This window comes from Anolis carolinensis, chromosome 1 (assembly GCF_035594765.1).
Source record: "Anolis carolinensis isolate JA03-04 chromosome 1, rAnoCar3.1.pri, whole genome shotgun sequence".
NCBI lineage: Eukaryota > Metazoa > Chordata > Lepidosauria > Squamata > Dactyloidae > Anolis > Anolis carolinensis.
The window spans coordinates 347,367,486-347,394,552 of record NC_085841.1 but is presented as its reverse complement, the minus strand read 5'-3'; the positions used below and the strand labels follow the sequence as shown (position 1 = coordinate 347,394,552).

General features: G+C 41.0%; 1 protein-coding gene across 1 annotated transcript; it reads left to right on the top strand.

Moving 5' to 3' along the window:
* Nucleotides 1-1,408: 1,408 nt before the first annotated feature.
* Nucleotides 1,409-25,344, top strand: degs2 (delta 4-desaturase, sphingolipid 2). Its single transcript, XM_062968470.1, has 3 exons — nt 1,409-1,597; nt 17,634-18,376; nt 24,268-25,344. Exons 1-3 carry the CDS (start codon nt 1,516-1,518, stop codon nt 24,412-24,414), a joined length of 972 nt encoding a protein of 323 aa, XP_062824540.1. The 5' UTR covers nt 1,409-1,515; the 3' UTR covers nt 24,415-25,344.
* Nucleotides 25,345-27,067: the final 1,723 nt, after the last annotated feature.

Genomic DNA, 27,067 nt, shown 5'->3' with positions numbered 1-27,067 from the left:
TCTAGAATGCCCTCCCCAAAGAGATCAGGCAAGCCCCTACATTGCCCTCGTTCTGCAAAGAACTGAAAAATTGGTTGTTCCGGCAGGTCTTTGAGCAAGATTAGTTGGCTGTCCAATCATGTTGACCTCGCTCTACACACTATCCACCCCCTTGGTCTTATGACACACTGAAGTACAAGTCATTACCTATCCTCTATAATTGACTATATCTACCTCGCAGCCCTGATTACTGTATTGGACTCCTTCATATTGATTGGAATTGTAAATTGTTCATTTTAATTGAACTGCATTCACTGCTGTCTTATGATATTGTTTTTATTATGTTTGTTCATGGTGTTGTATGATGTTTTGACAATTGTCTATTTTGCACATATGCTGGAAACCGCCCCGAGTCCTCTTGAAGAGATGGAGCGGTATATAATAATGGCAAAGACGACACGGACTGACTTATGGCTAAAGCACGAGGTTTCTGTGGATGAATGGATTTGACTATTTGTTTTAAAATTTTTATATTGTATTTAATAGTTTTAATTGATTTTATGTACTCTGTAATTTTGATTTTGCATAGGCATCGAATTACTGCCATAGTTGTAAGCCGCCCTGAGTCCCTTTGGGTGAGAAGGGCAGGATATAAATGTTGGAAATAAATAAATAAATAAAGGTTGTTTATTATTATTATTATTATTATTATTATTATTATTATTATTATTATTAATATCTGGCTGCTTCCTGCCAGGAGGGAATCCTTTGTTGAGAGGTGTTAGCTGGCCCTGGTTGTTTCTTGTTTGGAATCCCCCTGCTTTTAGAGTGTTGTTCTTTATTTATTATCCTGATTTTAGTGGAGTGGTATTTATTATCCTGATTTTAGTGGAGTGGTATATAAATAAAGGTTGTTTATTATTATTGTTGTTATTATTATTATTATTATTATTATTATTATTATTATTATTATTATTATTAAGATCTGGCTGCTTCCTGCCAGGGGGGAATCCTTTGTTGGGAGGTGTTAGCTGTCTCTGATTGTTTCTTTTGGAATTCCCCTGTTTTTAGAGTGTTGTTCTTTATTTACTATCCTGATTTTAGCGGGGGTTTTTTTAATACTGGCTGCGAGATTTTGTTCATTTTCATGGTTTCCTCCATTCTGTTGAAATTGTCCACATGCTTGTGGGTTTCAAGGGGCTTCTCTTTGTAGATATGAAAATGGTCCAGCATTTCTGTGTTGTCAAATAATATATTGTGTCCAGGTTGGTTCATCAGGTGCTCTGCTCTGGCTGACTTCTCTGGTTGAGTTAGCCTGCAGTGCCTTTCATGTTCCTCCACTCGTGTTCGTGTCCTGGTGTTTGATGACCAACCGAGGAAGCCTGGGGCTGGGTGGGGAGTGGGCGTGGCGTGGAGGAGCGCCCCCTTCGCCCCGCCCCGCCCTTCAGGTGAGCACAGGTGAGATCTACACCTGGCCCCCTTTCCGGGCGGCGCGCCAGTTCTGGCTCCGGAGGGAGAGCGACAGGTGCCTCCGCGATGGGGAACCGGGTCACACGCAGCGACTTCGAGTGGGTCTACACGGACCAGCCCCACACCCAGCGCAGGAAGGAGATCCTAGGTAGGTTGATCCAAGACGGAGAAGCAGCCGGAGCTTCCTTTGGCTTCTCCACGCAAAGGGCGGCCCCCTTTCCTTGCTCTCCAGGAATTTCCTTTTACACCATTCATGGGCAAACTTCAGCCCTCCAGGTGTTTTGGAGTTCAACTCCCACAATTCCTAACAGCCGGTAGGCTGTTAGGAATTGTGGGAGTTGAAGTCCAAAACACCTGGAGGGCTGAAGTTTGCCCATGAATGGTATAAACGCAAATTGATGCTGAAAACCAGCATTTTCTCAGTTTCCCAATCGGTGCCATCTTATGCCTCACCTTCAACATAATTTAAGCACCTCTGTTTCCTTTTATCCTACTTGATTGATAATTCACAACTTTGTCCAAAGTCACACTTGTCAGTTGGGAACTTTCCTCTAGCAGCTTGCATCTTTCTCTCTTTACTCCTTTGCATGCCGGAAAAACCCTTTCCCTTGCAAATTCTTGTTTGCTCTGTACCAATAAAAATCTTTATGTGGAGGAAGACTGGAGATTTGCATCTAACTTTCACCAGCCCTGTGCTTTTGACCTGGACTGGAGTACAATACCCATCATATCTAGTGGCTGGGGGTTATATCATTGCTGTTGTTGTTTACTAAATGTGTAGCCAACTTGTTGTCGAAGGCTTTCATGGCCGGGATCACAGGGTTGTTGTATGTCTTTCGAGCTGTGTGGCCATGTTCCAGAAGTATTCTCTCCTGACGTTTCGCCCACATCTATGGCAGGCATCCTCACACCTCTGTTCCATGCCTCACACCTCTGGGGATGCCTGCCATAGATGTGGGCGAAACGTCAGGAGAGAATACTTCTGGAACATGGCCACACAGCCCGAAAGACATACAACAACCCTGTAGCCAACTTTTCACTCTGGATCAAGACTCAAGCAGGTCATAACCTTAAAAACTATACAATTTCGAAACCTATAAAATATAAATACTCTAGACTCTTAGTTAACCAAACATTGAACATCCGGAGCTCTCGAGCACCGGCAAAACTTTTACGAAAATTGCACACTGCACCCACAACATTGTTTTTATAATACAGGTTTTTTTGTGTGTCAGGAGCGACTTGAGAAACTGCAAGTCGCTTCAGGTGTGAAAGAATTGGCCGTCTGCAAGGACGTTGCCCAGGCTACACCTGGATGTTTGATGTTTTTACTGTCTTTGTGATAGGCCTCTCTCATGTCCCCACATGTGGAACTGGAGCTGTCAGAGAGAGCTCATCCGCACTCTCAACTTTCAGGTCAGCAACCCAACCTTCAAGTCAGCAGTCCTGATGGCACAAGGGTTTAATCCATTGCGCCAACGGGGGCTCCTTATAATACAGTAAAACTACGGTACATTAAGTTACGTTTTGATGTGTTGTCGAAGGCTTTCATGATCGGAATCACTGATTATTGTGATTTTTCCAGCTTGTATGGCCATGTTCCAGAAGCATTTTCTCCTGACGTTTTTCCCACATCTATGGCAGGCATCCTCAGAAGTGGAACATGAGAGAAACCTTCCACAGGATGGTAAAATATCCTGGCATCCCCGTGTAACGTCCTTGCAGACAGCCAGTTCTCTCACAGCAGAAGTGACTTGCAGTTTTTCAAGTTGCTCCTGTCATACAAAAAAAATCCTCAGAGGTTGTGAGATCTGTTGGAAACTAGGCAAATGGGGTTTATATATCTGTGGAATAATGTCCACGGTGGGAGAAAGACCTCTTGTTTACTGGAGGCAAGTGTGAATGTTTGATTGTTTCATGTCTGGAATTCCTGTTTTCTGAGTGTTGTTCTTTATGTACTGTCCTGATTGTATGTTTGTTTTTATTTGTTGTGATTTGCCTTTAATGGCTGTATTTCCATATTAAGATCAGGTAAATACAGAGTTTATGGTATCGTTTCTAATAGTGATTCTCAAACAACCAGAAATTACATTTATCTTGCATATACCCATCCCCATGGGTGCTGGTCAACTGAGAGTCTACTGTATTAAAATAGAAATAACAATTATTGATAGAATTAAAGTAAGTATTAAATATGAAAATTGATTTAAAATTATTAAAACTATTTAATTAAAACCTCAGTAAAGCAAATAGGTTAAAAACTGCTAAAAACAATTCTCATTTTAGAAGAGTCTTCCAAAGACCATGGTCTCTGTTCTAAAATCCAAAGGACATCCCTTTTTTAAACCCATTTTTCTGGCCACACCTTGCAATGAGCAATGCTTTGTGTCAAATATAAGCTCCAGGAAAGCTATTCTGGGCAATTCTGGTGCTGAAGTCCTTCTACATACAATGAGGCATGGGCTTCATTAATAGTTATTATTTTTAGTTTTATAATCATATTGTTTCTCTACTAGGAGGATTAAGTTAGTTTACATGGTTGCTCTCCACCCAGCCCAATGGATTTACGCAACTCTGTAAGCCTCTGTAAACTCTGGGGTGAAAAGGCAACAACCAGCTTGCCATTTACTCAGCTGGTGACTTCAAATAAAGCTTTGCCCATATTTGCGTATCTCATAATGCGTTTTGAATATTCAAAGTGTATTTTGTGACCGAGTGAAGCAGAAATCAAAGTCCTACCTCAACCAGGGCCACACCTTACAGTTTTATAATTGGAGATATATAATACACACACACACATGTACACACACAGTCTTTATGAAGACTGAGCAATTTCCTCCACCTCATTATCATTCCATTTTTACAGAGGCATTGATAGAGAATGTTATATAAAACACTATAAGGATATTATGCCAAGTTAGCAGCCGTGGCTCAATCCTATGGGAGCTGCAGTTTGGCGAGGCAGCAATGCTCTTTCGCGGAGAAGGCTAAAGACCTTGTAAAACTGTAACTCCCATGATTCTATAGCAATGAGGCACAGCAGTTAAAGGCGCACCAAGATTTACTCCTTCCTCTCTTCTCCTGTCATTGAATTAATTGAGCACAAACTACTTTCCTATATTGAACTCAGTTTGCAGCAACTGTAGTACAGTATGTTGAGGACCAAAGGGGAAAGTGGGAGAAAGAGGGAAAACTGGGACATTTTAACACGAGCAGAAAAGGTGGGACAGCAGAGAATTCATCAGAACTACCTCTGCTGAATTCATATAATTCAGAGGTATGCCACCAGAGATGATTTCTCATGGTAACATTGACTCAATTTGTCTTGAATGGTTAGTAGTGACATAGGAAGGAGCCTTAGGAATAAACTTTCTTTCAAGTGCTTCATAGGTTCTGAGAATATCTTGAAAGCATAAGAGGGAGTTATGATATAGCTAGTTCCTTAATTTGGTGGCAATGTGAACTTTCAGTCATAACAGTGATGGTCTTCTTGGCTGAAAGGTTATCTGGGCCTTTCTGGCTGATGGACTCTGCATGCTGTGGCTCAGTAGAAGCAACTTCCCCAAGCAGTGGTTTAAATGATTATACAGTGAATGTACCTGCAGTTAATTACCATTGACCTGGATCCTGTTACCAGCTGGAGGAGACCATTCAATCAACTGCACTGATACGTTTTGATCTGGTAAAAGGTAAAGATTTTCCCCTGACATTAAGTCTAGTTGTGTCAGACTCTGGGGCTTGGTGCTCATCTCCATTTCTAAGCCGGAGCCAGCGTTATTCGTAGACACCTCCAAGGTCATGTGGCCATCATAACTCCATGGAGCACTATTATCTTCCTGCCGGAGCGGTACTTATTGATCTACTCACATTTACATGTTTTCGAACTGCTAGGTTGGCAGAAGCTGGGGCTAATAGCGGGAGCTCACCCTACTCCCTAGTTTCGAACTGCCGACCTTTCGGTCAGCGAGTTCAGCAGCTCAGCAATTTAATCTGCTGCACCACCAGGGGCATTAACCATTCAATAATTCAATATTCAATAATTGGCCCAGTGGATCATGTATACTTGAAATTTCCCAATAGAGCAGTTACCAGGGCTGTTTATTCACAATTTCAGTAAGAGACATCTTAGAGCAGAGCTGGAAATCATGTTGTTCTTCCTAGTATTCCCAACTGGAATGATTAATGGTGAGGAACGCTAGGAGTCCAGGTTAGCAACTGTTGGGCTATGCCAGATTCATCGACTCATAGAGTTGGAAGAGCTCCCAAGGGTCATCCAATCCAACCCCCTTTGCCATGCAGGGAAAGCACAATCAAAGCACTCCTTACAGATGGCCATTTGGCCTCTGCTTGAAAATCTTCAGAGAAAGTATTTAAACCAGCTGTTTTTTTTATAGTGGCGAGAATCATATGCCCCCAAACACTTTGTCAATGAGAACCAGGACACATGTAAGCAAACAGCACCCAAATATCATCAGTTAGCATAAATTATTCATGGGGGAAATCCACAAAACTAGAAGGGGCTGCAAACAGTTTGCTTTCTCCTGAGCTTATTGGAAAGAGAATGATTAAGACTCTTCCTTCAAGACTCTTCCTTTCCCTCCTACTGAATTGATTGAGTGCAGACTCCTTTTAAACTTTGAACTCTGTTTGGCCTAGTTGAAACCAGATGAGGACAAATAGGTAAACAAGAGGAGGAGGTGGTAGCTGGGACAGTCTAAAAGTAGCTGGAAAAATGGGAATGCAGAGGATCCATTGGGACTCTTCTTTCCAGATTGGAGGATATGGATTAGTGGAGCCATGTGAAGGCTGCATGATTCATGGCTTCAGATTACAGCACAGCACTCAATTGGAAGCAAATGAAATGCCAGCTCAGATGAGCCCTAATCTCAGCACCACACCCTCTCACTTCATGACAGTTCTTTGTGATCGAGCGTCACAGAAATCAAAGTCCTGTCCCTTTCAGTGCCGCACCCTACTTTTTAAAAAACACCAGAACTTGGTATAAACTCTGGGAAATATGCAGTTTCCTATGTCACACCGTCTTAATAAGAAAGCCACAGTTATGCATTGACACTCATGGTCAACATATGTAAGAAAGACAGGCTCGGTGAGGTCAGTTCACATGTTTAATCCAGAGCCTTTTAATGTTCTTGCAGACCAAAAATTGCTGCACTGAGTGCCTCCCTTCAGCATTCAGCAACCTGATCATTGACCGCAAATGTTTGGAATTCTTCCAAATGTTTGACATGAGAATCCTATCATTGGAAGAGACCTGTGCCATGCAGGAGAGTACCATAAAAGCACTCCTAAAAGATGGCCATCTAGCCTCTGTTTAAGAACCTCAAGGTAGCCACACAGACAGACGTTGAAGAGGCAACTGCTGGAGAGCAAACAACAGATTCCACAGAAAAAAGAGGGGAGATACACCTCCAAGTGCTCAGTAGATAGGCTTTTTTCCCAACTAAAAATAAACCCCATCTCCCTCTTTTTTTCCATGTAGACACACAGCTATAAACAGAATCTGGGCGGTGAAAACAGATGTAATATTATTGGCACAGAAAAATTTTCAACTGTTCCCTCAAACAGGAGTGACTGCGAGTGAACCTTTCCTAAGAATTTGGTTGTGGATCTCTTTCTTGAGTGAGTTCCTATGCTTCGTGGCCAGCCTCTTAATTCATTATTTTTACACAGTGCCCCATTTCACAGAGAACACAAAACGGCAGGCACAGATTTGTAATGAACATTATATGCCCCACCTACACTGACATATAAAATCCACATTGTCTGGTTTGAACTGGATTATATGGCAGTGTAGAAACATATAATCCAGTTCAAAGAAGAAAATGTGGATTATCTGTTTTGATAATCTGGATTATATATCAGAGTAGAAGGGGTAACACTTCGTGTAACACTCTTGTTCAGTTTTGTTGATATAACTGGAGACTTTTGAATGAATAGATCAGTGTTGTTGTTACAACCTGTGTGCAATAGAAGTCTGTTCTGTTCTGTGCTGTATACTGGAGCCCCCAGTGGTGCAGCGGATTAAACCACTGAGCTGCTGAACTTGCTGACCAAAAGATTGGTGGTTCGAATCCAGGGAGCAGGTGAGCTCCCATTGTTAGCTCCAGCTTCTGCCAACCTAGCAGTTCGAAAACATGCAAATGTGATAAGATCAATAGATACCACTCTGGCGGGAAGGTAATGGAGCTCCATGCAGTCATGCTGGCCACATGACCTTGGAGGTGTCTATGGACAATGCCAACTATTTGGCTTAGAAATGGAAATGAGTTGGACACGACTAGAATTAATGTCAGGGGAAAACCTTTACCTTTACCTTTACTGTATACCCTTGGGAAGGACCGTACCTGTATTTTTACTACAGTTAGCGTACAAGTAAATAGTTTACTTTTCTTGTTTGTGTGTCCAGTTGCTTCTCTGACTCAGCATCTTGGAGCAAAGAAAGGATCAGAGGGTGAAAGAACAAACACTGCACATACAGTATAAATTTGCCCATGTTTCCTCAGTTGATTTTCCACAGTTGGCATGGTGCACATTGTTGTTTAAGTTTACAGAACATAAAAGTTCTCCCTAATGAATTTCTAAGTCATGGTTATACTGACATTTTTTCTTTACTTTTGGTGAATAATGCCTAGCTCCATGGGGGAGTTTTCTCCCTTCAATGTTGTTTAAACACAGAGAACAGGAGCAGGAGATGTATGAGCTCCATGTGGCTCTAACCCAGTGGTTCTCAACCTTGCCAATGCCGCGACCCCTTAATACAGTTCCTCTTATTGTGGTGACCCCAATCATAAAATTATTTTGTTGCTTCTTCATAACTATAATTTTGCTTCTGTTATGAATCGTAATATAAATATCTGATATGTAGGATGTATTTTCATTCACTCAACCAAATTTGGCATAAATTGACCCTGAGTTTTGGGCATTGATCTTGCGTTTTAGTCCACCTCCATTCAGAGAGCACTGTGGACTCAAACAATGATGGATCTGAACCAAACTTGGCATGAATACTCAATATGCCCAAATGTGAACACTGGTGGAGTTTGGGGAAAATAGACCTTGACATTTGGGAGTTGTAGTTGCTGGGATCTATAGCTCACCTACAATCAAAAAGCCCCTTGAACCCCACCAACGATAGAATTGAGCCAAACTTCCCATACAGAACCCCCATGACCAACAGAAAATAATGGAGGGATTTGGGAGGAATTGACAGTGATTTAGGGAAGAATTAGGTCACCTACCTCCGGAGAGCATTGTGAATTAATCTGTGTTTTCTGATGGTCTTTGGTGACCCCTCTGACACTCCCTCGTGACCCCCCTCAGGCATCCCGAGCCCCAGATTGAGAAACGCTGCTCTAACCCCTTTCTTGTGGCACTCCCAGATATCCCCAAAACATCCTGACCCCCAAACACATGCTTCCAAAAGTTTTCAGTTAAAAAAAATCTCACAGTGGTACCAAATCAATATAAATATATATGCAAGTAGTGTGGGACAATTTTCCTCCACAATCACCGTACCCTCCAACTCTTCTGATCTAGAAGAATAGTCCCAGTCAATCCTCTGTCATTCCACTTTTAGAAAGTTTCAGTTTATATTTCCTCTCCTCCACTTTGGGTGCATCTACACCAGGCATGGGTAAACTTTGGCCCTCCAGGTGTTTTGAACTTCAACTCACAGAATTCCTAACAGACGCTAAGCTGTTAGGAATTGTGTGAGTTGAAATCCAAAACTCCTGGAGGGCCAAAGTTTGCCCAGGCCTGATCTACACCGCAGAATCAATGCAGTTTGACATGACTTTCACGACATGGTTCAATGATATGGAATCCTGAGAATTGTAGTTTGGTGAGGTGCCAGCACTCTTTGCAAAGAAGACAAAACTAAATCCCTTGTAAAACAGCTTCCATAATCCCATAACATTGGGCCATGGCAATTAGTGATGTCAAATTGCATTAATTCTACAGTGTATCCTAAATTCTTATCCACTTCTCTTCACAGCTGGTTACAACACAGTTAAAATACATAGATAAAAACATAACCATTAAAACACATATATTAAATAACCTCAAGATTGTGCTCTTCAGATTTTCTTGAATGAAAAGTCTCTGTACCAGTTGAGCATTTAGTTGCATTCAGAGCTTGACAACTGATTTTCTTTTGCAATTCTTTGATGTGCTCTATTATCCAATGCATGCTGTGATATAATCCTTAGTGCCTCTTCTTTTCCTGAACCAAGTGTGGCCACCTGCCATTTCCCATTCCATATTAATTGGGAAGGGATTAGGATTCAAAGATCCCCCTTATCCCGTTCTCAGGGTGAGAGGGAAGAATCTCAGGGTAAGAGCACTGCTTTGAAAACTATGGTTGAGATTCAATTTATCAGGCTTAATGACATAACCAGAGGCTGCCCTTTATTATGCCATTCTATAGTTTCATCAGGGCCTATCACTTGTGACATCACAAAGGGAAAATTGTAGGTTTCAGGTTTTGATTCTGAAATCACAATTTTGAAAATTCCTGATATGCCAAATCTCTGGGAAGTGATGGGAATTGCAGTTGCATGACTAAACAGGTTGCAATGGCCAGGCCTAATAGCCAACACAAGGAGGGTCATTGCAAATGTACATGATGGTCAGAAATGGGAAGCGAGCATTATTTCAATATGCAACTTGATGGATATTGTACATAGGTGTTGCACCCCAAGGCAGCATGAGCACTCGAAAACCAGACAAGAGCCAATATAATACACTTTATTAAAGCAATTATATATCCAAAGGAAATTAAGTATAGAGTCTGAGGAATAGTTCTTTTTAGAAAGTCAATTGTAGTTCCAAATGGGTAAAGGAAAAGGTCCAATATTATAATCCACAATGAGAATTCAATAGCTCTCCAAAGAAATCAAAGGGTCCATGAGTTGAAACAGAGAAACAAGGCTGGCAGAAACAGAGTTCAATCCACTGGAAATACTTCTTAGCAATCAAGGCAGCAAGGTTGTCAAAGCTGAGGCAAACTTGAATCAGGAACAAGGAAACAACTGGAGTAAAGTCAAGGTCTACTCGAGAGTCACGGCACGGCATGGCCCGACTGGAACTGGATAAACTTGGCTTGGAAACAAACAAGAGCTGGAGACGGAGAACCTCTTTCAAGGAAGAGCTAAGTTGACACCGCAAGAAAATCTACTCAGTGAAACACTTTTAACAGATTCCAAACTGTTCACAATTTAGGGAGTACAAACTCCCAAAACTTTCCCATGGGAACACTAACCATTATCCCATCTATTTACCAGTCTCTGGCTCCGATGGACCCCTTGTTTTGCACTTCTCTCTCTGGTTACAAAATCTCTACGATTAAAAACTCCATTCCCAGGCATCACTGCAACATCTGGCTCTATCTGTGAGGGAGGAATAGAAGAATCTTCCCCAATTAGCAAGTCTCCAGAGCCAATATCTTTGGGCACCTGCAGCTGCAAAGGCCCCTCCGTGGAGGGTGAAATGTCAGTATAATCCTCAGCATTATCTGTGTCAAAGTGCAAGTCCTGAAACACTGCAGGCCCTGGTGCCATGGCTGGCTGGGATCTAACAATAGGGGAATAAAATAAACAGTTGGTAATAAGCTTTTGTGCAATTGATTCAATCAGGAGTAGTAAAATTTCTTAAAATAGATGTATAGCAGAAAAAAGATGCCATGTGCCAATCAGTGAACTCCAATGTATGGCAACCTTTAATTGAGTTTTCTTGGCAAGATTGCTTCAAATGAGTTTGTGATCTGACCAATGTCGCCAACATGGCTAGGCATGGATTTGAACCCTGGCTTCCCAGGATCCTAGTCTAACATTCAGATCAGCATATCATGCTAGCATTCCTAAGAGAGAGCGAGAGAAATGTAGACACTGAAAAATGACTATTTCTACTTTTCACTGTTCAGAGCCTTAAATTTATTGTGTATTATTGAAGCCAACTACCTGACTCTTACGTCTTTGTCCAAGGAGGATACTTACTGCAAGAAAGAAAGACAGGCATGTTCAGCTGCTTGGATCCAGCTATATTCTGGATCCATATTAACTTCTTCTGTCACTATTTTTTACCACATGTTTGTTTGTTTATTTACTTATGATATTTATATCCCGCCCTTCTCACCCCGAAGGGGACTCAGAGCAGCTTACATTATATGTGCATACAATTATATTATTAGCATAGCCCAATATTAGTATCATATTATTAGTAATATTACAATATATATATATATATATATATATATATATATATATATATATAATTTTATTATATTATTAGTATTATATTGTATTTCAATATTATGATCAATGTTATATGTACGTACAATATATTAGCATAACACAATATTTGCATTGTATATTACTATATTGTACTAGACCACTATACTGCAATATTATTATGATTATATTACATTGTAATATTATTATCAATATTATATATTATATTTATATACAATTTATTATAGTATTAGCATAGCACAATCTCACATTAACATATCACAATGTTTGCTGACAACTGGAAAGTTCTGATTTTTATCACCAGTTTTTCTAATAACTTTCACATTATTAAATTCTGTCATTTTCAGTTTGGTCTCTGATACCATCACATCTCTGAGACAGTGCCAATGTATCTTTAGCCAGTAAAATGTGTCCACTTTTAACATTGTGAGAAATGGGTAGTATATGGTTCAGGGTTAAACAACTCCCTGGTATCAGTCTTTTGTTTTCTTGAGCAGCAGGAAATAAATCTCATATACATTCTGTTGAAAGGCTGGTTGGCAGGCTGAAACAGCATGAAAAGTGCAGTCAATATTTGGCTGACGAATGAGTGTGTATTTATTTTCTCACTTTCACTAATTTCTAGTTTCATCTTGTAGTTGCCCTTAGGTTGGAAACTTGAGGTTACACAACAAAAACAACAATTTCATAGTTCCCAGTAGAAGGAGCATGGGTCCAGATAGCTGCATTCTTCATTTTGGTTCCAATTTCCCAGGTGCTTGGGGTATGTTTGTGCTTCAATACAGGTAGTTACAGGGACTGTGATGAGCAAAGAAAAAATATGTTTAAAACTAGATCCCCCGAAGATCTAGGTGTGTTGAAGGGGTCCTTTGTATTTGGCTCCAGGACACACTCAGCCCAAACCCATTTGGGTTCTAAATCCCATAGATAATCAAATCCCATTATATGCAATGGTGTATTTAATCTAAATTTTAACATTGTTCTTATTTAATGTGTTTTAATTGCATTGTATTTTAATTTTGTGGACTTTTTGTTATGCAAGATCTAAATGTCAGTTGTTTTATGTAGCATTTTTGTATTGTTGCAATTTTTATTGTATTTATTTACAGTATTTTATATGCAAATGACCTACGTTCTAAACATTAATAAACTGCTACTATGGTGTAGTAAAGTGATGTCCCTTATATTAAAATGGCAAAACCAAGGTTTTTGAACCAATGGAATTCAAGGGACTGACTGTATTGAGTTTTTTTCTTTCTTTCTGAAAAAACTCAATGAGGAGCAGCTTCGGGATCTGTACATGTTTAGGCTGGAGAAGAGAAATTGTGGGAATTGCAGACCAAAGGGGAATATTTCTAAACTGATCACTTCCAACAGGCCTACTAGGGACTTCATTAGATAGACTGGGGAGAAAGAGAACAAAAGTGGAGGGGATCGTCTTACTCCATCCCCTGCTGTCTTTCCCTATCTTCTGGGATGGCCAGCCATCCCATATCCTTTCTGCATTTTCCCCGTTTTCCCCTTGCTTTCCACCACCTTCTCTAGTTTGAAGCTGGATAACACCTGACTCCGGAAGACTGACTTCGGATTCTATTTCCATGCACTTAGGAAATGGAGCGGCATGGAGTCCAACCGGAGTGCCCTTACAGCATGTGAGGACCTCTGTGGGACTCCCGTGGGGCTCCGTTTCCTAATTTCATGGAAACAGAGTCCGAAGACCATCTGATGAAGTCCCTAGTCAATTTTAAATTGTGAATTTTAACCTACATTTTATTAGTATTCATGTCAGTCTTTGTTATGTGTATTTTAATAAATGTATTTTAATAGTACAATATTTTATCTGTTTGTTTAACCATGTTGTATCCCACCTCAAGACATGAGGAGAGTCAAGTAACAAATAAAATTTATCCTTATTCTTATTTAATTTCTTATGACATCACCCAATGCAGTCGCACCAACACAGGATGTCTACGCCCTACACTGCTGGAAAAATTATACTGTTTAGCCAGTATTGCACCACCGGATATCTGTCGGGAAGTAGCAGCCTGTAATGAAAAGACCACACACAGTTGAAAGGTCAACTGTGGACATGCAAATGTAACACCAGACCACATAGCTCACCAACTAATTCAGAATGGGAAAACCAACTGCAGTAGAGTAAAGATGAAAATCAACAGGGTGCCAGAACTTGAAACCCAGCAGTTGTCTTCTCCTCTAAACCTGAAAGAACTCAGACAAGCTATCAAACGAGGTAAAATTGGTAAAGCACCTGTATCACATGCAAGCAGTTTATTAAGGTATATATATATATATATAAGCAGTTAGCGTATAAAGTCAGTATGAGAAATAGTCCTTAATGTAGAGTCTTTAACAGTTCAAAACAAGTTCAACAATGTCCCAATTGTAATCCAGAAGTGAAACTCGTTAGTTCCACCAAGAAATCGAAGTTAGTCCATAAACTAAGAAACAGGAACAAGACGCTGCAAATCTGCAAACTGTAATCCACTTGGAGAGTTCCGCCACAGGAAAAAGGAAAGCAAGGTAAACAAACAAGGTTTACTCGAGAGTCACAGGGAGCAGCGTGGCTTGGATGGAAAGTCTTGACTCAGGAAAAAGAAAAGCAAGGTAAACAAACGTTTACTCGAGAGTCACGGGACACGGCATGGCTTGGATGGAACTGGAAACCAGGCACGGGAACAAGGCAGGAAACAAGGCTAGGAGCTGGATACTGGAACTTCTTCCGAGGAAAGTAAAGTTGACACCGCAACGAGAAACACAAAGGAGGGCACCTTTAAGATATCCCAAGGTTGCATTAATATGGGAGTACATGACACACAAAACTTTACATGGGAAAGTTAGTTATTATTGAGCCTGAGAGCTAACCTTTTACTTCTTCTCACACCCTCCCTTCTGGTTTTATCTCTCATGAAAGATTCCCTCTGATTAAAAAACCCCTCTTCGCCCAAGTCAGCACCATCTGGCAAAAGCAACCTTGAGGAGACATCGGAATGCTCTTCAATTAGTGGATCTTCTGGCACCACCATTTCAGGCAGCTGCAAGGGCAATGGGCCTCGTTCCAAGTATGGAACGGCCCCTAAATCCGAAGTAGAATCTGTTTCCAAATCCATCTCTGTAGGAACTATAGGCCGTGTTGGCTGAGCCACAACAAAAATGCTGTATAAAGTCTACCATATTACCCAGGACTTTGATTTCACAAAAACTGTCCAGACCCTCCTGGAAAACCGCAGCTTCTATATGGAGTTTCAGGGCAGGAGAAGTAGATGGAGGAGGCAAAAGAATGGTTTACCCCAAGGCAGCGTTCTTGCACCGACCTTGTTTAACATCTTCACTAATGATCAGCCACAACCATCACTCACAAAGAGCTTTATATATGCTGATGACCTTGGCCTAACAACACAAGCAAAAGATTTTGAAACAGTTGAAAACCAACTCACTAATGCCTTGAAAGATCTCTCTAGCTACTACAAAGATAATCACCTGAAACCTAACCCTGCCAAAACACAAGTGTGTGCTTTCCACCTACGTAACTGTGAAGGCAACAGGAAACTTGGGAAGGCCAAGAGCTCGACCACTGTTTCCATCCTAAATATCTTGGTGTCACCTTAGATCAAACACTAACATATAGGAAACACTGCATGAACACCAAGCACAAAGTAGCTGCATGCAACAACATCATGCGGAAACTTACTGGCAGTGCATGGGGTGCAGACCCACGATAAATAAGAACATCAGCCCCGGCCTTGTCTTACTCAACTGCTGAGTACACCTGTCCTGTCTGGCACAAGTCTGCCCATGCAAAGCAGGTGGACATAGCACTGAATGAAACATGCAGAATAATCACAGGACGCCTTAAAGCCTTAAAGTTGATAAACTCTACAAGTTAGCTGGCATTGCCCCCCTCCCCGGTGTGCGATGGGAAGTTGCTGCTAACTGTGAGAAAAATAAGGTTGAACATTGCAAAAGCCATCCACTGCATGACTATCAGCCTCCTTCTACTAGACTCAAATCAGGAAAAGCTTCATGAGAACCACCACTCCTCTTAATGTTCCTCCAGCAACAGCAAAAGTATCTGTCTGGGCAGCTAAACCAGGCAATCCCAACTGGATGGCCCCCCATGAGGCAAACCAAGCATGGGTAACTTGGAAGTCCCTAAATAGACTCAGAAGCGGAGTGGGCAGATCAAAAGACAACTTGGCAAGATGGCACTACCTGGAGGAATCCTCCATCTTGTGTGACTATGGAGCAGAACAAACAACTCCGCATATGTATGCTTGCCCACAATCTCCTGCCTCATGTATTGAGGAGTTGTTGTTTAAAGCTATGGAAAATGCAGTTGCTATTGCCCACCTTTGGTCTAAAACTATTTAGCTGCTTGTGATTCCTTTATTTCGTCACTTTTAAACTTATTTATTATGCAATGCTTTTGACACAAAATAAATAAATAAATAAAATGAAAGGACCAAGACATTGACATCTCTGGGCCATCCTCTGTTTGGATATCAGCCCGCAAGCCTTAAATAAAAAAAATTAGCTTCCTAAGATCTACAGAGACACTCACAAGAATGCCTCAGCCAGCGAGAGTCCAAAAGTGGTAGATTAAAACCAAGAACCTCAATCAGTGGCTGATACTGGATGAGAAACTACCCCCTGGGCACACAGAAGACTGGGCGACTTGGAAGGCGCTGAACAGACTGTGCTCTGGCACCACAAGATGCAGAACCAATATTCAGAAATGGGGCTACAAAGTGGAGTCCACGACATACGGGTGTGGAGAAGAACAAACCACAGACCACTTACTACAATGCAGTCTGAGCCCTGCCACATGTACAATGGAGGTCCTTCTTACAGTGACCCCAGAGGCACTTTGAAGTGGCCAGCTTCTGGTCAAAGGTTAATTTAGTATAATGCCAAGTTTTCAACTTTGTGATTTTTCTATATATTGTAACTGTATTCTCAATTCGCTTCTGAAACAATAAATAAAAATAAACCCAATGTAGTTTGCACCCCAATGTGCCTCCAGCAATGCCACAGCATACATCTCTGTGCTGAAACTGAGCAAAGCTCAATTTGATCAGTACCTGAAATACTCATGTATGCATAGTTTCTCCTTTTCCCCTGAACAAACCTGAAACCCATGTAACATTCTCTCCATTTGATGTTTTTATATTACAGTTCCCTGCACGGCCTTTGACATGGTGACTTTCAATCAATTTGTGGATCATATATAGCTTGCATGATTTACAATTTGAATTAATCGGAATTGTGTTTGTTTTCGGCAGTGTCCTGTACACTTTTACATTATATTAGAATCTTCTAAATTCTAGTCCATAGACCATGTAAACAAGTACAGCATAAATTTAGCCTGAAAAAACCTCCTACATACTTCATTTACATAACACAGATTCAGTGAACAAAATAGGTATAAATTAGTATCCATATAAAACAGGTTCAAAAGAAATAATTCTTGCTTGGTATCTGCAATCTTGTTCCAATGGCTATAGCATTAATGTTGGCTAAATAGTATGAATTCTATTTCTGCAAGACCAGTATCCATGGTTTCATTTATTCATGTGTAACAAAATACATTCTCTTTAGGAATTTCCTAGGTCCCCTATGGTATTTCTAGGCCTTCATTTCAATAGGATTAGCTATTTTCCACAGATGTGTGTACCCATTCAAAGTCCAGGGATATTGTGAACCCCATAAATAAAGGGGTGTATTACATTTTTCAGTAAAAATTTGCTTATTATTTTTCATTATTGTAGAACTGATCAGAACATCAGAAAAGTACAGTACAGCATATCTAATTCCTGTAAAATTACAGTACATATTATTTATTTCTCATCAACAGAATTCTAATTGTGTTTAATTGATCTCTTCTTTTTCCCTCCCCAGCAAAATATCCAGCCATCAAATCCCTAATGGGGCCAGATCCTCACTTGAAATGGGTGGTGGCAGGGATGGTCTTCACTCAGCTTCTGGCCTGTTACCTGGTGAGAAATTTAGCCTGGAAGTGGTTGTTCTTCTGGGCCTATGCTTTTGGGGGCTGCATCAACCACTCCATGACGCTGGCGATCCATGACATCTCTCACAACGTGGCCTTTGGGAACAAGCAAGCCAGGTGGAACAGATGGTTTGCTATCTTTGCCAACTTACCCGTTGGACTCCCTTACTCTGCTTCCTTCAAGAAATACCACATTGATCACCACCGGTACCTAGGCGGACATTATTTGGACGTGGATATTCCCACCGATTTTGAGGGTTGGTTATTCTGCACACCACTTCGGAAACTGGTCTGGCTCACTCTCCAGCCATTGTTTTATGCCTTGAGACCACTCTGTGTGAATCCCAAAGCCATTACTGAGATGGAAATCTTTAACGCCTTGATCCAGTTCTCCTTTGACCTTCTCGTCTTCTACCTGTGGGGTTTGAAGCCCATTATCTACATGATAAGTGGAACATTGCTTTGCATGGGTTTGCATCCAATTTCTGGGCACTTCATCGCAGAACACTATATGTTTTTGAAAGGATATGAAACATATTCCTACTATGGGCCTCTCAACTGCATTACATTTAATGTTGGCTATCACATGGAGCATCATGACTTCCCCAGCATTCCTGGTTCCAAGCTGCCAATGGTAAGCACCAGCATTCAGTCCATCTCTGTGGTACCAGCATAGGATGAACTATGTTGCTTATACAAGTTGTGTGACTCTTACATTCTAATGCTTCTTTGCTTACCAACTAACAGGGATAAATAAATAGAATCAAAATGTAAAGGATAAAATAAGCCATCAAAAGGGCAACTAGGTAATTTTATGCCTCGGTCTGAACACAGTAGCGTTGAGTTCCCCAGAAGATCCCAGTGGATTTCGGTGTTGATGTCATCCTTTCACATCTCTTTAGGAAGATACAGCAAGATGCTTTTTTTAGCCTATCTTTTTAGGAGCATCCGAATCTCTTTGAAGTAGATTTAAAGCAGTTTGACCACTTTAACTGCCATGGCTTGGTGCTGTAAAATCTTGGGAATTGTAGATTGGTGAGACACCAATGCTATTTGGCAGAGAAGGCTAAAGACCTTGTAGGAGAGTCTAAAAGATGCACCAATCCCTTCAATGGTGCCTCGGTGGAGAAATGGCAGTGGCAGCATGAGCAGATGACTCTCTGCAGAATGACCCCTAAAGCATCCATAGGTAAAGGTAAAGGTTTTCCCTGGACATTGTCTAGTCGTGCCCGATTCTGGGGGTTGGTGCTCATCTCCATTTCTAAGCCGAAGAGCCAGTGTTGTCCATAGGCACTTCCAAGGGCATGTGGCCGGCATAACTGCATGGAGCGCTGTTATCCATGGATCACACTAAATTCCTTAATTTTGGCCCTAAAACCTGCATTTGACTTTTTACATGAAGTTGACTTATACATAACTCTATACGGTACTTATCAGTACTACTTGCATCTCATTTAATTTTGTTGGGCAGATAGCATATACAGCATATTATTTTGGGTAATCCTTGCAACATATTCTTTGAGCAAAACTAACCTTTATGGAGACTTTTTTGAGACAGGCAAGGAAAATCTAGTATGAACCAGTGACACATTGCACACTTAGTTTTTCTCTCCCCCTCCCAGTCATTACAAAAGAGCATTTATACTTTTTGTCTGGCAATTTTACCTGCAGGAAAATGAGTAACTAATAAAGTGCATGAGAGTTTCATGCCATCAGATTAGCTCCTGAATGCAATTACAGTCTCTCTATGAACAAATAGAAAGAGACAAGCTGAATTTCCCATTTTTATTTTTTTATTTTTCTTTGGTATATCATTGCTACAAAAAAGAGAATAGGTTCTGTAGCCTGATCAAACCCACATATCCTCAAACTATCTCAGTTTGGCAGAAGCAGTCTTGATTCTGTTGTCCTCCTTTGTGGAGTATTCATTGAATTAGTTCAAAATGGAGAAGAGAAGGGACAAAATCTTGCCCTTCCATTCAGCCTTTGGCAAAAGCAAATTGTTGCAGCCTCTTCTAGCTTGGGTGTTCATCCTCATTAATAACATTTGCTATCTTGACTCAGGACCTCTTCACATGGTTCAAAGGGGCTGTGCCATTCCACCGGCTTTTGCCAGAGAAAAGGAAGGCATGCAGGATGACTTGTGGCCATCTCATCACACATGGAGGTCAGGAAAGGGTGGCAATGGACATTGCCCACTGTACTTTCTGCTATCACACAGGTTTTTTGGCCCAAAAATTCAGGTAGCTCCATCGGCGCTATCCCCACAACACTTTCCTCCCCGTCCTGGATGGTGAAGGGGGGAAAGTGGGTGGGACCTGCCATGCATCGGGTGACAGCGCACGGCAGGCCCCGTCAAGAAACTTCATGAAGGCAGCAAAATGGGGCTTTTTAGCCTTGTGTTGCTTGATCCCATGTGTCTTGGTACTTTTTCTAACATTGCACAAAGAGTTTTGTTCCTGCTTTCCCCATGTGAAGAAAGAGAGAGCTACCATGGGGAACCAAAAATACAGCTCATGCAATCAGGACCTACAAAATCCTGGCATTAGTTTTGCGGCAGGGATCTATTTTCTGTCCACCTCTTGATTGAGAATACCGTAATTATTATTATTATTGTATGACAAAACAAACAAGATAGATATATTGCATTTCGTTTCACAAAATCACAAGTCGAACACTTCCCAAGTGTCTAGGACTGTGTGATGTATTTTCGAATGATGCGTGCAGATCCTAGCAGGGTGGCTTTTTGCAGTTGGCTGATCGTAATTTTGTCAATGTCTATTGTTTCCAAATGCCAGCTGAGATCTTTTGGCACGGCACCCAATGTGCCCATCACCTCTGGGACCACCTGCACTGGTTTCTGCCAAAGTCTTTGAAGTTCAATCTTGAGGTCCTGATGGCGGCTGAGTTTTTCCTGTTGTTTTTCGTCAATGCGACTGTCACCTGGGATGGCAACATCAATGATCCAAACCTTTTTTATTATTATTATTTCCTTTATGCTTTTAAGCATATTTTTGCTTGATCTAGATCAGTGGTTCTCAACCTTCCTAATGCTGCAACCCTTTAATACAGTTCCTCATGTTGTGGTGACCCCCAACCATAAATTTATTTTCGTTGCAACTTCATAACTGCAGTTTTGCTACTTTTATGAATCATAATGTAAATATCTGATATGCAGGATTCACTGGACCAAATTTGGCACAAATACCCGATACTCCCAAATCTGAATACTGGTGGGGTTGGGAGGAGTTTGAGTTTGTCATTTGGAAGTTGTAGTTGCTGGGATTTATAGTTAACCTACAATCAAAGAGCATTCTGAACTCCACCAACAATGGAATTGAACCAAACTTGGCACACAAAACTCCCATGACCAACAGAAAATACTGGAAGGGTTTGGTGGCCATTGGTTTTTGGAGTTGTAATTTACATACATCCACAGAGCATTGTAGACTCAAACAATGATGGATCTGGACCAAACTTGGCATGAATACTCAATATACCCAATTGTGAACACTGGTGGAGTTTGGGGAAAATAGACCTTGGCATCTAGGAGTTGTAATTGCTGGGATTTATAGTTCACGTACAATCAAAGAGCCAAACTTCCCACACAGAACCCTCACGAGCAACAGAAAATACTGGAGGGATTTGGGTTCCTAAGACCATCAGAAATATGTGTTTTCTGACATTCTTTGGTGACCCCTCTGAAACTCCCCTTGTGACCCCCCAGGGTCCTGACCCCCAGGTTGAGAAACACTGATCTAGATGAACAAGGAAATGAAGTAGAGAACTTGAGAAATGGGATCACTTCTCAGGCAGACAAACAGAAAAGCCAAAAGCTTTAAATTTTAAAACAAGTTAACTTGAATATTTCACTGGGAAGGGATCTTTCACTTGTTGCATGAAGACATGGAAGATGTGTTGCATTTCAAAAGCCGATGATAAAACTGCTTTTGATATTCAAGTAAAATAACATCTTAAATAACTTTGCAATGCATGCAGGCCACTTGGAAGTATTGGGTATTGAAAGGGCTGGATCAGTCACGTTTTCCATTACTCATAATAGTCCTGTGTGAGCACGAAGAGTCAATTTGATGCACACCACACCTATCACTGGAAAGGCACCATAACATGCAAGTATGTTGGTCTCTAAGCCTGGCATAAATTTGTTTGTGCAAATGATTATGCCTCTAGATTGTTGTCTGAAGGAAGTGTCCTAACCAATGTTATGCAACTATTAAGGTTTGTCTTCAGGCATAATATACTACTACCCAATTGTTTTCATTGTGTGTCTTCATTTTTTATTTTATTTTTTACTTATGGTGACCCTACAGTGAACTTATCACACATTTTTCTTGTCAGAATTTGTTCAGTTGAGGTTTGCTCTTGCCTTCCTCCAAGGCTGAGAAAGAGTGTAACTTTCTCAAGGGTCACCCAGTGGGTTTCCATGGCTGAGCAGGGATTTGAACTCTGGTCTCTCAGTGTCCTCGGGTGCATTAGAATGAAGGCTCAGCACTTTGGGATCCTGGGAGTTGTCATTTTACAAGGTCTAGGCTTCTCTGCCAAATAGCAGTGTCTCACCAAACTTATAACTCCCATGATGCCATAGCACTAAGTCATGGTAGTTAAAGAGATGCAAAATGACATTAACAATGCATCCTAAGTCCTGCTTATTTATTTATGGTTATATGCACAGAAGTCTATTATATACAGCAAAATGGAAAAAAAGGAAAAGTATGGTATATAATATAAAGTAAGTTATGTTATAGCTATATACTTCTATAGTGATATAATCACTTATATATTATGATTGACCGTAACTCCATTCCTGTGATTTACACAATGAATAATGGTAGACTTATGTATAGTATCAATATTGGACATTGGATTATACGTGGTTTGTTATATTGATATTGATACTATACATAGGTCTACCATTATTCATTGTGTAAACCACAGGAATGGAGTTACGGTCAATCATAATATATAAGTGACTATATCACTATAGAAGTATAGAACTATAACATAACTTACTTTATATTATATATACCATACTTTTCCTTATTTATTTATGGTGTCAGAAGTGAATTGAGAATACAGTTATAATGCGTAGAAAAACCACAAAGTGAAAAACTTGGCATTACAGTAAATTTCCTTTGACCAGAAGCTGGCCACTTCAAGTGCCTCTGTGTAGCCGTAAGGAGGTCCTCTATTGTGCACGTGGCAAGGCTCATACTCCATTGCAGTAAATGGTCTGTGGTTTGCTCTTCTCCACACTCGCATGTCGTGGGCTCCACTTTGTAGCCCCATTTCTTAAGGTTGGCTCTGCATCTTGTGGTGCCAGAGCGCAGTCTGTTTAGTGCCTTCCAAGTCACCCAGTCTTTTGTGTGCCCAGGGGGGAGTTTCTCATCTGATATCAGCCACTGGTTGGGCCGGAAATGTCAATGGTTGGACCTTTCATTACAAGCTGCTACTTCATGACGGATGTCTGGTGGTGCAATACCTCCAATGGTGTAGGGCGTAGACATCCGGTGATATTTCGGCATGTCTCATAAGAGCCACATCCACTGTTTTAACATGGTGAGATGTATTCCAGACTGGTCATGCATATTCAGCACAGAGTAGCAAAGTGTAAGGGCAGATATCTTCACTGTGTCTGGTTGTGATCCCCAGGTTGTGTCATTCAGCTTTCGTATGATATTATTTCTAGCTGGTAGGATTGTGGGAGTTGTAGTCCAAAACACCTGGAGGGCTGAAGTTTGCCCATGCCTGTTGTAAACCATCTAATGGCAAAGACAGTGGTAATACCTCAACATCAAATTCAGGAAAGAATAGCTTCTTCATCTAGTTCATCAGAACAACAATCTGTCATACCCTGGGAGAAAATCCACATGCCAATCAACAATTAAATAGCTGGCTTGTTGATTGTGTCTGAATCTTAGCATCACTTGAACACTCATGGAGACTGCTGCACAAGGCTTAATATCTGTACTGACATCTTTTTAAAGGTATGTCCATTGGACTATTGCTTGGACTATTTACATTTATGAAAAAGACAAGGCCAGGAGAGTCAAGATATCAGCATCCCATACAAGATGAGCCATTGATATTGTGCTGTTAAGAGGCAGGAAAAAACAACAACAGATAAACACAGATCGAAGTCAAGGATCATAATATTGGAGGCCAATCTAGTTATTTTTCTAGCTAGAAAATCAACGAATTGGTTGCTGTCCTTAGATAACATGCGAAATTGATTTCTTAGTTAATCTCCTGACTCTACCTAGTTCATCATTTTGAATTACAAGGTATATAAACAATTAATAAACTTGGTTGATTTGTCACCTGCTAACCTCGCCTTAACCACTAAGTTTGTGCTAACCATCAGAACCACCAAATTTGTTTTCATTGAGCTATAGGCACTATGCATGATATCATATCATATATATCATATCTATTGGCACTATGTATGATTGAAGCTAGATTGTAAAGAATTTACTTTAGAAAAAAAAATCTTGTTTATTTTTACAGGTAAAGAAGATAGCAGCAGAATATTACGACACCTTACCACAGCACCAGTCTTGGGTTCGGGTTCTTTTGGACTTCATTTTCGACGATACCATTGGCCCTTATTCAAGGGTGAAGCGGATATGCAAGCTAGCATCAGAATCTCAATAAGACTTCAGGTCCATCCTTACTTCTTATAAGCTTAATAGACCTTTGATTTTCTGCACACCTTCCTTATCTAACAAGTATATTATGTGATGGGTGCTTGCAAGGCAGAGAAGGCTGAAGTTGTATTTCTACTGGAGGATTTGCTGTAATCCAGTTATGGAGAAATATGACAATGAAGCCTGTCAGAAGTATTTTCAAATTGTGTGTTATATGTCACTTTCTTTCTTAAGCTGTAGATCAGTCCATGAATGGTTAAAAAACCATATAGTCATTTTAAAAAAAGTATACCTCCCATCACCTGTGACCACTGTCTTTACTAGTTGTGGCAAATCCAACATCCAACAACACCTGGGGATCATAGTTTCTTTGTAGAAAGACACATCTCAGAGGGAAAGATATGTTGGATCAAGGTAGGATGGGTCCTCTAAGAGATCTGGGAAGTAGACAGGAAAAAGAGACTAGAATGATTTAGGGCACAGGCAACGAACCTCAGGCCCAGGGGTAAATCTGGCTTTTCTAGGCCCCAAAGGTGGCCTTCTAGGGTGACCTAGCTGGTTATATCTTCCCAGAAATGCCTCTCCTAAACAATAGTTACTGTAGCTAAAATGTGCTGGAATTTTTGGTTTGAACCTGTTGTCTCTGGATCTGCTGGAATGTGGCCCAAGGAAGCTTTTGTGAAATTCATTTCACGCTTTCAATGAAAGGTTCTATTCCATTGACAAAAGGGTCTGTTCCCTTGTGCCAATACTGGCTCCATATACTGCTGTGGACCTTCTTCTCAGAACTGTTGTATAAGAAACAGCTAGTTTTTATTTTATTTTATTTTTTGTAGAAAAGATTAGCAAGAGGAAATGTAATATGAATTATGATTGATATGAAGAGTCGATTTAAGGTATTTGTCATATACATGCAAAATAAAAATGGGTGATCCAATGATATGTGCCAACAATATGTTTGGAGCTCAAAAGAGGGAAACTTCGCATAGGCTTAAATCCTTTGGGGATCACCTATATATGGCTGGTTCACTGGACATTCTCTATAACAGCCAATGAATTACCTTATTGTGAGAGGATTATGATGGGCCAAAGCCTTCAAGTGTCAGATTTAAGATGCTCATGAATGATTTAGCAATGCATATTGGTTGGAAAGGTTAAATGGGAACTCCAGGATCATGGGCAGGCACTTGTTATAGTAGTGCAATGGCATGTCTATATATGCAAGACTTTGAATCCTCCTGAACTGAATGGATGTGCCCTGATATGAAAACAATAACATATCTTTGTTTATGATTAAATTATCAGATGTAATGGATTCAAGCCCACTTTAGCTAATGCAACTAATTAGCTAATGCAACTAATACATGAGTTGGAGACTGGGGAATTATATCTATATCTATATCCATACCCATATCCATACCCATATCTGTATCTCCATAATAAAAGTGAAAAATCTGTATGTGTGTATGTGGCACGGGTGTCCGTTCACAAAGACAGCCTCCGGCCTCCACAAACAGTCTATAGTTTCCAGTGCTGTGGAGCCACCAAGTCACTCCCTCACTTGACTTCACAGGGTATAGTGAGCGCCACGAACATGCAGACCAAACCCTGCCCGTGTCCTCCACAAACACCATTCTGCCCCCCACCCAAGTGAAGGCTTTCATGCCAGGCCCATTTCATCCTAGATGTTCTGTTTTTCCTCCAGAATGGACATCTCAGGGTTCCTTCATTTGCATGACCCCATCAACCGCCTCTACCATAACCCTTTCATATCATTTCCTGGCACACAGTGAACAGAGGGATTGATCAGCAACTGAACAAGAGGTTTGGGGAGAATTCACACCATGATTTACAAGACTTGCACTTGACCTACATCCAGAGAGTACTGTTCACCCAACGAATAATGCATCTGGACACTTGCCACGGATGATGGGACTTCACTGGTACTGTGACCCCCACCGACAGTGGATTGGGATCACACTTGGCACAGAGAAGCCCCATGATCAACTGAACATACTACAGGGGGGTAGTGGGAATGGACCTTGATTTTGGGAGTTATTGTTCACCTGCATCCAGAAAGCACTGAACCCAGATGACATCAGATCTCGACCAACCTTGGCGTACAGACCCAACATGGCCAACTGTGCATACACACCTGGTTTGGGGGCGATTGACCTTTGCTCTGGGAGTTGTAGTTGACCCTTATCCAGACAACACGGAACCCAGCTGACGTCAGATCTTGACCAAACTTTGCACACAGACCACCCATGACCCACCCTACATCCTAGCATTGTTTGGAGGATGGACCATGGTCGATGGCACTTGCATATGGAAGTTGTAGTTCACCTGCACCCACTGAACCCAGCCGACGATGGATCTGGACCAAACATCTCACACAGACCCAACATGGCCAACTGTATGTACAGGCCTGGTTTCAAACTCTCTGGAGTTTCAGGTGGGTTGGAGGCATTTATGACCAAGGCAGTAGTATCTCAATCATGAATGTTATTGATAATCCTGTTAATTCTGACTAGAAAAAGCCCTACCGAATCAGTGGAATTTGTCTTCATGTTGATTCGCCATCCAACTATTTATTGAATGTGCCTATTTTAGTTGTGAATAACTTATGAAGACAGCAATTGTCAAAGATGTAGAGTGTG